General features: G+C 35.6%; 1 protein-coding gene across 2 annotated transcripts in view; it reads left to right on the top strand.

Moving 5' to 3' along the window:
• LOC126971102 (transient receptor potential cation channel subfamily V member 5) overlaps nucleotides 1-13,268 on the top strand; it is an 85,808-nt gene extending 72,540 nt beyond the window's left edge. For both annotated transcript variants that reach the window (XM_050817251.1, XM_050817250.1), the window contains 2 exons: nucleotides 9,878-10,120; nucleotides 12,641-13,268. In XM_050817251.1, coding sequence (XP_050673208.1) covers nucleotides 9,878-10,120; nucleotides 12,641-12,787 — 390 coding nt within the window. In that variant the 3' untranslated portion in view covers nucleotides 12,788-13,268. The remainder of the gene's footprint in view (nucleotides 1-9,877; nucleotides 10,121-12,640) is intronic.
• Nucleotides 13,269-13,937: the final 669 nt, after the last annotated feature.

The raw sequence follows: 13,937 nt of genomic DNA, 5'->3' as shown, positions 1-13,937 counted from the left end.
TTGCCGGCACGTTGACGGTAGTAAAGGCCCGGCAAGACGTCGCTTAAGGCGGCATGGCGGGAGAGAAGGCCCGCACTGCGGCGGCAAGATAAGCCATGGTGACCAAGGCTGTCTACATTGCCTCCGCAGCGGCACATATGGGGAACTGTTTTTGGGATACCCAAGCGTATACCAACTGCGATTGAGAAGCTGGAATTATCGAGAAGCGTATGTTTCTCGAAGGAGTGGCCTGAAGCCAGTACCCTGAATCTCATTCGCTAGCAGCAATAAAACGATCCTCCGAAATATTGTGACTTGATAATAATATCCTTTTGTGAATGATTTTGTACTGTGGCTCATCGCAAAGCTTTTGTGATCGCATGTTAAAAGGTAAATTTTCACTTGGACTGGCAATTTTCCAAGCATTTTTAGCAGTTTCCGCATACACCAGTGGCAGGGACCCTAATGACGGGAAGATAATTTTATCAGATAAAGTGCAGATACTGTGAACAGAAGATAAGAATGCTGGTAAGGATATACTAGATATTTTTCTGATGCCAATTCCACCAAAATGAATGGGCACAGAAGCCTAGCACCAAGGAATATCAGAAAATGAACAATTTACTATTTTGATAGTAAATTTCGTAGAGAATCGACCAAACTTGACAAAAGTATCTCATGATTCCAAAGAGGGCAACATCGGAGAACATAGGTTAGCTTGGGGACAAAAAGACAAAACGGAATTATATGACAGTCCATGTGGGAATGTATGCATAGTAAGCGGTCTGAATATTGTTCAAATTCACTAAAAATCATAAAGTAAAAAAAATTTAAACAAAAAAACAACCGACTTCAAAAACACTATTCCAAAACTATACATATAATGTGCACTAAAAATTATAAAAATAATTGCGTATTTTTATGCAATCTAATTAATTAATCTAATTCTAGATACGATTATTGTAATTTTTGGAGTCGGTGTCATCCAAGATAGGTTTGTAACTACATACATAGTTATAGGTGAAATGTGGTTGAGTCGTGAGGAGGCGAGAGCGGGTCGCGGTCGAAGGACACTTATTACCACTATGGGACCTGTAAACACACGCTAAGATGCGGACGCGGTCGTCAAAATCTACACGGAGCCAGAGAGTAGATAGGTCTCTACCCTCAAAATTGGCAAGATGGCGACTTGCGATGGCGAATGTTGCAAAAGACCACATTAAGCGTATTGTGGTGTTGCTGCCTCGTTTGTCCTCGGACATGCGCGGTTATGTGCCCTCCCCGGAATACCACATTAACTTTTGCGAAACACAGCTACTTCCCGCCGGTATTCTGTGCGAGTGTTGTAATTAGCCCGGACGAGTCTGGCCCGATTGTGACCCTCCCACTTCTAAAAAGCCCTAAGTCACCTCTTACGACACCCTTGACGCTGGGACTCCCCTATTTTAATTACACCCCGGGGAAACACAGGCGAAACACGCGCTTATAGCGAAACTGCCATGCTATTGGCTTCCCGAGAGGTTGTGCAAATGGGTTTTTATAACACTAGCTTTTTGGCCGATCGGAGCATGAAGGTTTCATTATCATCAACGGTGCATGCGTGCATGCTCCAACTTTATACCCATAAACGCTGGTGTCCCGCAAGGCTGCGTGCCATCCCCGACACTATATCTTCTCCATATAAATGACATGCTGCAAATCAGCAGAATTCATTGCTATGCAGACGACTGCGTTTGAAATCGAGAGTATGCTTGCAAAGTTCTCAACTCTGGGCGGGTGCTTCCCAGTACCAGCTTCTTCCATTTGATCGCATACAACGAAGAGCGGCTCGAATCATCGACGATCAAGTTATCTCCGATCGGCTTGATTCTCTAGCATTGCGTAGAGATGTGGGTTCTCTCTGCATCTTCTAACGCATTTATCACGGTGAGTTCTCAGAGGATCTATTCGGGTTGATTCTAGTGGTCGAATTTCACCACCGGACATTACGTCAAATTTCAAGAAAAGATCATACTCCCACCTTAAAGTACGTAAGTAAAGTACAATGAACTGTTAGTTAAACATAATACCCTATCCTTGAGTAACCGTAGACGGTTAACTGACGCAGTGACGCTGTATAGAATTTGTAATGGCGAGATAAAGTCATCCCAATTGTTATCCCAGATTATTTTCCGTGTACCATCTATAGCCACTAGATCACAAAACTTATTTCACCTCTCTAAAACTAGGACCAATATTGGTAAACGTAAACACTTCACAGAATATGTACGCTACATAATCTCACGTTGAATAACATTGATATATTTTTGTGCTCCCTTTTTACGTATAAAACTAATCTTAAAAAATATTCAGTTCTAATCAAACTTAAATCTATTTATTTCTGTTTTCTACATTCTAGTTTTACAATTATATAGCTTACTTTTACCAAGTTTTACTTACCTTTGCTACGATTAACTTGTATTGTAAATTGTACGTGCACGTTTGTACCCAAGCAGATGTCGCTTTTATCTTTAACATTTATGTTCTCAGTGAGACGTTCCAAGGGAATAATTGTAATTATTTTAGTTAGTTATAATTTGTTTATGTATTTAATCTTTTGTTTCTGTTTTTGTCTCCAATAAAGTAAATAAATAAATAAAGGTTGGCAAAGCATCTTCATGAAACCAGCTGTTGTTCCGGATGTTCCTGGACGGTTGCCTCACCACTCTCCATCCCGTGAACCTCTTGCCCGTTCATTATAATGTATTAATAAAATGTATAGTTAAATTATAATGTAATACTATGTAATATTGTAAGCAACGTTGGCTTCCTATTTAATTAATAAATAAACAGGTTGCTCCGAGCTCTTGTTAATTTTCTATAAAATTTGGATTACATTTATTCAGTAGTTATTGTGCCATTTGCCCGGATACATACAGACAAACAGACAAAACGACCAACAGCCAAACATTTTATAAAGTCAATTATAAAGTACTGTTTTTAAATTTAAATTCAAAAACACTTTATTCATGTAGGTCAAGGAAATTACACTTATGAATGTCAAAATATTAAAAAAAATATTGTTTCTTATTGAATTTACCGCTACTTCGTAAAGGGTTGAGCTAATGGAAGAAGTAGCAAGAAACTCATTGCCACTCAATTAAGTCGTCAAGATTTACATATTAATTGTTTTACTAATCATTTCAATTACAATATATGCAAAGTGACGCATCATAAATACTCAAATGTCAAAAATGAAAGGCTTACACGTGTAAGTCAAAAAAAGAAAAAAAAAAGTAAATTAATACTTATAAACACAATAGTTATTGAGTATAGTAGATGCATCAATCCACACATGCCGTAAATAAATAGAGGCATTATGTGAGCATTTTGGATTCGGTATTGTTTGTAGAACATGTTTTTTTTATTGTGTATTGTTCTATTTTGTACTAAGTGGTGTTTAGTGTCAAGTATTTTGTTAAAAATATTAAATGAACAGTTTTTACTTTGTTACGATTTTATTGTAATATGTATAATGTCGTAGTGAACACAAAAAATTAGGCTTGATTACCAGGCATACATAAACGAGCAGGAGACGCTCCAGGGACGAAGGGTCGTCACTTTTTGTAGTTACAAACTATTTTAGCCTGTTAGGATTGAAAGAAACAGCACTAATGTACTTTAGGTAAAACGTGGTAGCTTTTAATTGGCCTTCAGAATTTACTTAGTTTTCAAGGATTTGTAAGATTTCTAAAAATTTAAAATATAACGACCCGGCCCACGATGTTTATACTTTAAATTGGTTTTGTAAACAAAATTAAAAGCTTAACTCTATGTAACCTTCTTAGTGACAGATGAATATAGTCACGCCACTTTTAGCGAGGTCGTGTAATATAATATATTGTGTACATTCAACACAAATATATAAGAAAATATTTAATTAATTGGCTTGATATAGTCGATTGCCTAATTCTCAATTCTTAGCTCTATAAAATTGACAAGCAATTACGTAAGGTTATTAATACAGCTGATGTGGTGTTGGAGGAGCATGTGACACAATATCTTGGACGGCCAAAGCCATCAATACATCGATCCTGAACCAGCTTCTAATTCGTTTGTCAACCACACGTATGCAGACAACGTATTCCTTCATATTTTGGCGACACAAACAACAACACTCAATCAACACTCATCTTCTACATTCTCATGGTTGTTAGAGATGCGCTGGACAGAACCCTGTGGAGGTAGTTTACGTTTGTTCTACGTGTTATAATATTATAATAATTCTAGCAAATTCGTTAATTGCCTCTGAACATGCAGAGAATATATTGAGATGCCACAGTTAAAAAATATTTCTTTAATTTTATCTCTTATTGACCTAGGTAATATAAGGGCTTAAAGTATAAAATTGCCGATTTGTACTGAAAAATTGAAATTGTTTTTTTCTTTAATTTAACGTGACTTCATAACATGCAGTTTAGAGGTTTAATGTCAATTTTGCATCGGATACAGCGATTCCATTGATTGAGTTTTTAAACACCAAATTAAATATGAAAATGTGCAACAGTTACTGGCACTGTATCGACAACGAGATTAAAACAGTAATTGACTGTATTATTCCAAAGATATATTGACCATATTAAGAACATAGTATTTGAGTCGTTATCGGTGTGCCGCTAGGTTTGCACGTGCGCGTATTAGATCGTTTACGTGTTTATTTAGTGTGTACCTTTTCGATTGAACTGCGCCCGCGCTCGCGCGAGGCGGTAAAGTGTTGTTGACAATAGATCCTTCCGTAGTTTCTGACTACAGTGACGATGGAATCTCAACCTAGTTACTCGTCTGTTACCCAAACTGTCGGTTTCCCCAGCAAAGAACAAGCCGTTAACATATATGCAGTTGACGACTCCCGATTAAAAAATACTCGATTCCACCCAAATAAGATTCCTAAGTCGAATGTCGAATAATAGTATCTGCGTTTTTGTATCTTCTAAAGATATCGCTGATGAGCTAGTAGATAAGCACCAGTGCATTATAATAAATTACAAAAAATTACCTACTCGACCCCTAATTACCAAAAATAAACGTAAAATATTCTCCAACGTTTGTCCAATTATTCCGCACGCCATACTGGAGAACAAATTGACAGAATTGGATATAAAATTAGTATCTCCAGTGACTTTTATTAATGCTGGCTTGAGTGATCCTGGTTTTAGCCACATTTTAAGTTTACGGCGTCACACATACATTTCTCCAGAGGAACTACCAAAAATACCTGACCGTATTCAAATAGACTTCAATGGCAGCACATACTGGATCTACACCTCTTCGGACTCCATGTCATGCTTCATTTGTAAAAAAGTGGGACATGTCGCCAGCAAATGACCTGATAAACACGGCAAATAAAATTATACCTACTGAAATAAATGATACAACAAGTATCGTTACTTCAGATTTTCTACCATTGGACTCCTTCAAAAGACCACACCCACCCACAGCTGAGTCGTCCCGCACTATTGATAGTCCGCAACCACAATTTACTGAAACTCTAAATTCGGAACAAATTTCAATGAGCGATAAATATTCAGAGAATATGTCTGTGAACACAACTTACTTAAGTGATACACTGTCATCAAAAGATTTGGCCAAGAATTCACGCAAAAAGAAGAGAACCTCCTCATCAACTAGTAACTTGGAGGTAGCTGATTGGGAGAAGATAAGTACAATTATCACTTCGTCGCCTCACAACTACCCAATGGATCAACTACAGTTTGAGAATTTTCTAGAAAACACCCATGGAGTTCAAGATATAAGTGTTATTTCTGATCAGTATTCCTAGTAGAACCCTTCCACTATATTAAGAATGTCAACGGACCTATATCCTCATTTTAATAATAGAAGTATTAAAAGTCGTATAACTCGCTTACAACGAAAACTTAAATTATTATATAAAAACAAAAATGTCTAGGTTAGATATACTTCAATGGAATGTCAACGGTTTTTATCGGCGTAAACAAAGACTAAAAATTTAATCACATGAATGGAACCCTAGTTGTATTTGTCTACAAGAATCTAACTTTAAAAATAATTATTGTCATTAATAATTATTAGGAGTGGTAGTGTCATGTATTGTCCTCATGGACACAACCGAATTGGGCTTGCACGCCCGGAGAAATACCACTCCCCCACTCGAAACCCGCGTGAAATAGCGCCTATTTGTTTCGTCCGGTGAGTGGGGAATCCGGAGGCCTACAACCCCCCCCCCCCCCCTCCCAAATACAAATGGCCAGCACGGACTAAAAATAGACTACTCCCGGACGGTACCAGGTTATGCAGCCCTGGGGAATCCGTCCCCGGGCGTCCACAATTAGGGCCTGTACCTAATAGTGGTTGCCCAGGCTGCCCCGCGTATTCTGGAGGGAGTAAATCTGCACTGACTAGGGGCATACACAGCAGGAGGCTCAAACCACCTTCCTTCACACTCGCTGTTGACTTTTGCAACATCCAGGGGCTTCGCCCAAATTTAAATGCCGTCCACTTTCACCTGGAGACGGCGAAACCGGCCTTCTCTTTTTAACCGAGACACAGATATCCTCCCTGGCTGATTCATCTTACCTTTCATACCCGGGGTATGAATTGGAATACTCGTTTATACCACGTGCTGGCGTGTGCGTTTACGTCAGGGAGGATGTCTGTTCTCGACGCCTGAGTTTTCGTGAAGGACTCTCCCCATCCCGTGAGCCTCTTGCCCGTTTGCCCCCTCACATATATAAAAAAAAAAATCAAATTTCAGGATATAATGCTATATTTAAAAATATAAATAGTATTTCCCATGCAAGTGGGGGAGTAGTGTCTTATACGAGGGCGGCACTGAAAATTTCGGGAATCGAGGAAGTGACACAACATTATCATTTAAAAATGTATTTATTGCTTTTCGAAGTATTCTTCGCGAAATTTGACACAATTTTTCCATACGATGGAACCAATCATTGAAGCAACCATTCCATTCGGAAGTTGGGGTCTCCAAAATGGCCGTTTTGTAGGCGTCCACACCTTCTTCAGGTGATGAAAATCTCTGACCACGCAATTTATTCTTTATTTTAGGGAAAGTATAGTAATCATTAGGGCTAAGGTCGGGGTTGTACGGCGGATGGTCTAATAATTCTATGTTTTCTTGCTCTAAGAACTATTTTGTTCTATGCGCGGTGTGAGAACTCGCATTGTCGTAGTGGAGAATGATGCGGCGGTTGCAGATCTCTTTACGGAGTTCAGAAACGACCTGTGGCAAACAAATGCTAGCATACCATTCTGCATTAACCGTTCTTTGTCCCTCAAGAGGAATAGTTGCAACATGGCCGGTTTTGGAGACAAACGTGGCCACCATTTTTTTTGCAACCCTCCGTGAACGAACAATTTTTGTTGGCTTTAACTCATTTTCGAACACCCAAACTCGTGACTGGTTTTTTGTTTCGGGTTCGTACGCGTATATTCAGGATTTGTCACATGTACATGTATACAGCATTTGAGGATCCTGCGTGGAACCTATCAATGGACATTGAGAAGGCTTACGAAATGGTTTCAAAAAAGGTAGCGCTTCGTACCTTACAACGTCTTAAACTTACAAGCATTGTTACAATGTTTATAAATAATTTTCTATCCAATAGAAAAATTAAAGTTAAAATTAACAACAAATATTCTGATCCTGTTGAAATCGATAATGGACTTCCTCAAGGTTCTGTAGTCAGTGTAATTTTAACTATCAATGATGTCCTTACTGTCAAAAAGTCTCCAGTCATGGGTTTGCTTTTCACTGATGATGTAACTTTGTATTGCATTGGTAAAAATATTAATACATCTATACAAATGGTTCAAAATGCTCTCAGTTCAATGCAGAAATAGTCTCACGAAAATGGCTTCAAGTTTTCTAAATCTAAGACAGAGTTCATAATATTTTCTAGACAAAACAATCCCTTCGATAATGTAACTATACATCTTGATGGCCATCTGCTTACTAGAACTGTTATTTATATATATTATGCTATCTGATAGTAAACATACGTGGAAACCCCGCATTAAAAAGTTAAAAGCCGACTGTTTAAAACATTTAAATATTATTAAAGTTTTGTCGTCTATTACGTGGGGTTCTAATAAAAATTGTTTGATAAATGTTTATCGTTCTATAATAAGATCTAAGCTTGATTATGGATCAATAATTTATGATTCATCCAATAAAAATTCATTAAATAGTTTAAATTCAATTCAAAATACGGCCTTAAGGTTATGTTTAGGGGCATTCAGAACTAGTCTCTCACAGCTTAATTGTAGAATCAGATTAACTTCCTCTGTGGCATAGGAGAATCAAGCTTTGTCTTTCTTATGCGTATAATGTTACTACAACTACCTTTAATCCTGTTAACCATATTCTTTCGGTCGAACATCTACAAAACTTACTTCAGACAGAAGTAAGACTGCCGGTTCCACTAGGATTACGCCTTAAAAAATACTTGGATACTTTAAATATTATTACCTACCTAAATTATTTGCTCGACATATTACCCAAAAAACAATGTTAGAGTGGATTTATCACTCAAAAATTTTAGTAAAGAATCCTCTGATGCTTTAGTTTATCGTAAAAATTATTTAGATCTACTTGAAAATTACCGTAACTATAAATTAATGTACACAGACGGATCTGTAACTGATATCGGAACCGATTGCTCCAATATTCTCGAATCTGTTTCCACCGCAATTAGTTTACCTAAACAATTTCTTATATTTCTCTGTGAAGCCTATGCAATTTACGGTGCCATCAAAATGATTTTAACAAATCCTGTAAGCCCAAAATATGTCGACTCGAAGTCGTCGTAGCTATTCAAAACTGCATTTCTGAAAACCCTCTAATACAATTAATACACTCTGTCGTTTTTCAGTTGAAAGAACTATCAGTTGATGTAATAATGATTTGATTACCCTCTCACCAGGGAATAGACAGTAATGAAAAAGTCGACAAAGTGGCCAGGGAAGCTAGTTTGATGCCCTACAATAGTAATGAAATCATACTTCTTGACGCCAACCGCGAACTATACAATGTAATAAATCTTACGTACGTGGAACCAAAATTGGAATACTGAAACATCTAAATTGCACTATTTCAGGCGAGATGTTTTTAAAGGTGAAACCAAATATATTTTCAAACTTAATAGAAAAGAACAATGAATGAAGAACACGTCTGAGAATAGGCCATACCAATGCATCCCATGTACATTATATCACGAAAAGCACTCCTAAGTCTTGTCTTAGATGTAGCTCACCAATTACAGTCAAACATGTTTTGTTCGAATGTGCTAGTTATATTTCTGAAAGAAAAATGTTTAACCTTACTAGTGATAATATTTAGTGATCCTGATATGTTATATATATATATATATATATATAACAATAATAATAATAATATATATATATAAAACCTCCAATTATCTTCTTCTCGAATTTTTACATTCGTCTCATTATCTTGGAGCCAAAAATTTTGAAGGTTTCACTTCTAGCAGGTGTAAACTGCAAACATGTTTTTTTTATTATATATTGTATGTCTCATTTTAATCTTTTATGTGTTTTTCTATTATGTACTAAGTGCAGCTACAAAGCTGCAAATAAAATATTATCTTATTATTATTATTATATAAGTCTATGTTCTCAGCTATGTAAAACTCGTTGGTTATAGCCAGCCCGACAAGGAGAGACGTATTCGGATGTTCACCGATCAAGTCTCCCTTACCAACTACTATAAGTATATTCTTTGCCCTTACTTGAGTTGTATGTTGTATTATTATACCCGACTGATGAAGTTTTCACTTTTATCGTGTGGCCTAACACACTGTTTAAATGGGTATCTGAATAAATTTGAACTCTTTTTTTTCAGTTATTATTTGTTATATACATGATAATCGTCGCCATTTTGCTGGTGAACATGCTCATCGCTATGATGGGGAACACGTATCAGAAGATCGCGGAGACGCGGAACGAATGGCAGCGCCAGTGGGCCAGGATCGTGCTGGTGGTGGAACGAGGAGTGCCCCCTGGCCAGAGGCTGCAGCAGCTGATGACGTACAGCCAGCCCATGGCTAGCGGCAGGCGGGCTCTTGTGCTCAGAATTAATCAGAAGGTTTGTACAGAATTGAACATACTCCTAAGAATGATCCTAGGTATCTCTCTCAGATAATATCGGTACAGCCACAGTTAAAGTAGAAAGAAAGAAAAATGTTTATTTATGATGTTCTAGTACAGTACGTCTATATATAAAAGACTAAGAAAATAGCGGCCAAGTGCGAGTCGGACTCGCCCATGAAGGAATTTCCGGAAGAATTTTCCGAAGCATTTAGTAACAGAATACAGAAGTTCTTGTAGTTCGTTGGAACTTTGATGGATGTTTTAATAATAGTGTATTTTTATCAATTAAGTTATTGATAATACGATTTACGAGGTATAAATTTTTTAGTTTCAGTTCTGAGTATAACCCCCAAAATTTATTGTTTTTTAACCGACTTCAAAAAAGGAAGGGGGTTCTCAATTCGTCGGTATTTTTTTTTTCTTTTAAGTTTGTTACCTCAAAACTTTCGACTGGGTGAACCGATTTTGATAATTCTTTTTTAATTTGAAAGCTGGTGCTTCCCCAGTGGCCCCATTGTAATTTGGTCCAGATCTGACAGTGGAATCCATGAGAAAACCATAAAAATCTTAAATTTTGCTATACATACGTATAGCAAAGTGGATAAATTTACGAATAACTCAATATCGCGCCAACCGATTTCGATGATTCTTTTATTATTGGAAAGCATATACTTTAAAGATAGTTTGGTGAGAGTTTGGTTAGGTTCTGATTACGGAATCCATGACAAAGTAACGGAACACTGTCTTTAATCAAATTGCAAAGTACTTACGTTGATTGCTGCATTGAAAAATTTTGTATATTTACATATATTTAGACAAATTGTTACTAATTAGTGTACTTCAAATTCACTAAAAAACATTAAATATTTTTTTTTTAACAAAAAAACAACCGCCTTCAAAAACACTATTCCAAAACAATATTATATATATAATGATTCCAAAAATAACATTAATCGTAACTAGAATTAGTATAATTAATTAAATGGTATAAAAATACGCAATCATTTTTATACTTATTAGTACACATTATTATTATATTGTTTAGGAATAGTGTTTTTGAAGGCGGTTGTTTTTTTGTTAAATTTTTTTTTCTATTTTTCTGTGAGAATCTTAATGCTTTTCAACTACTTACCAATTTTCAATAGCATAGTTCTTATAGTTTCGGAAAAAGTGGCTGCTTCGGAATACGGACGGACAGACAGACAGACATGACGAATCTATAAGTGTTTCATTTTTTAGCATTTGGCTACGGAAACGGAAAAAATAAACGTAAACAAAATTGAGGAATATTGTTTTCTATAAGTACGTCAGCATGTTTTTTGATTTGAAAACCAGCGCTGGTCTTCCGTTGGACCATTTGGTAACGTCGATTTAAAGATAATATAAAATTATTTAATAAACTAATTGTAAATTGTAACCTAAAACTATTCAAAAACAAATAAAGAGTTAATTAATTAATTACACGTTATTAATTTAATTATATTTAACACCGCAGTGTATCTCTTATATGTAGCACTTGCTTACTCTGTGGCCGAATTTGTAACTGTGACTGTATCTAAGCTGTATGTTAATATCTTAATTGTCAATTTTGATAAATGGCAAAAAGTACTGACTGACAAATCTGTCAATCTGAGATCGGACAATAAACTATAGAGTATTTAACAGTACTATGTCTATGATCACAGATCACTTTATATTATTTATTGTTTGTTTTGCAAAGAAAGAAATAATATTATATTCTCGCTGTAAAGTTGGTATAATTCATATACTTACCCCAATTGCGATCTGAAGATTTTCCGTTAGAGTCATCAGATAATTTTGTTTTCATTTAGCGCCTATTACTTATCTTATGAATAAGAAAAAGGCATATTACGGTATCGCAGACTGTTTTTAAAGATGCGCTAAAAGTCAGTGTCACAAACCAAAAGTCACAAATTATGTTACTAATAAAGTTTATTATTACTAAATCATAACGTCTAAATAAAAACTGTCAAAACCCATGACAATAATTAATTTATCACGGTCGGAAGAAAAAAATATTTAATATAATTTAATTTTCACATGTACCGCCATTGAATGTGTGAGAATTAATTCCTGTTGAGGCGCCCAAAAACTAGTCAATTTCAGACCAATGCCACTGTCGTCGAGCAGAAAATGAAAGCTTTTTTCCCACGGAACCAAGCTGCAGACCTGTTTTCGATCCTGTCAAAATATGTTTTGTTTATTTCAAACCTTTATAATACATGAGCATCCATCCCTATTCTATGGTAATACTTTATCATCCAACAACTGACAGATCTTCTCACAGATGTGGATATGGATTTATACTTACGTATGTTATTATTCCGCAATTAAAATAAATAAGAAATACAATTTTAATAAAAAAACTATTAAAATGAATACAATAATATAATAATAACAGATACACCACAACATCTCATTGATAAAGAAACAACTGCAACTTTGGATGTATAACATAGAAATACATTATTTAACTATTTCCTCTTTTCTACAGGATGAAGACAAGGAGGAAATGAAGGAAATATTGGAAATGAAACGTACTCATGAACGTATCGTCACAAAACGGAAGCAAAGGAATGCTGAATTGAACAATCAAATAGCTCCTTCTCAACCGAGTAGAAACTACCCTTTAAGAAAATAATTATTTGAATCATCACTGTACTTGAGACAACTCTTCTAGGGAAAAAATAAATTTACTGATACAAGCGTAATTAAATAGATATCAGAAATGAGGAGATCCGTAGGAGAACCAAAGTAACCGACATAGGCTAGATGGTTGCAAAACTGAAATGGCAGTGGGCAGGGCACATAGCTCGAAGTATACATGGCCGTACGGGCAGAAAAGATGGATAACGAGATTATCGTCAAGATCGTCGGAATAGGTTGGACGAGAGTAACGCAAGACCGATCGTCCTTTGTCCAGCTGTGGACATCTCCTTCTGCTGATCAGTAAGTGTTGCTAAACCTCATGGTAATACCTTTCCCCCCAACATCAGGTAAATGAGAGAGCTAGACCACAGTCTAAAAGTAATTTATGCAAGGGACATAAATTAAATTTACAATTTTACTTTAGTACCTACCTATTACATATTGAATTTTTTCATAGAAAGTTTTGTTAAACTAATAATCAGCCCGCTGTACTCAGTATTAACCTCAATATTAATTATTTAGTAGTTAATCGGTAGAACTCGATGGTCTATTTTTTATAGAGAATATCTTTATTAATATAGTCAAAAAATTATATATTAAAAATTAGATTTAGTATCAGCATAATATGTTGAAATGAAGGAAAAATAAAGAAAGCTTTAGATATGGTTTTAGTGATTTAAATAGCTGGTCAAGTTCACCCAAAAGGTTTTATTAATATTTCACGCTTAAGAGTACCACAACAGGCAAAATGTTGTAAGTTGTTATAAGCGATTGTTTTGTTATTAACTAGTTGGCTTAATAAAGTATATAAAAACAATGAAATTTTGTAATTTCACTACAAACTGTCCCAAACACTATGAGTACTGCAATTAAACAAAAGATCGTTCTAAGACCGATTGTATTTGTTATGTGTTTCTTACTTTATATCTAGGCCGTTTTTGCATCCATTTAAAAAGATTTAAATGTAATGAGTAAATCTCTTCAATATATCATATTTTGGTTTTATTCACAACAAAACCAATGATATTTAAAAGTATAGATAGGTGACCTAGACTATATTCGATGTTTAAAAATGATTCACTTACGCACACATTAATCATTTAACATTTCAATAGCACACTACATTACGATTATATCTGAAA

The sequence above is a fragment of the Leptidea sinapis genome, chromosome 23, assembly GCF_905404315.1.
Source record: "Leptidea sinapis chromosome 23, ilLepSina1.1, whole genome shotgun sequence".
NCBI lineage: Eukaryota > Metazoa > Arthropoda > Insecta > Lepidoptera > Pieridae > Leptidea > Leptidea sinapis.
Note: the sequence above shows the minus strand (reverse complement) of the source record. Positions and strands in the feature narration are given on the sequence as shown.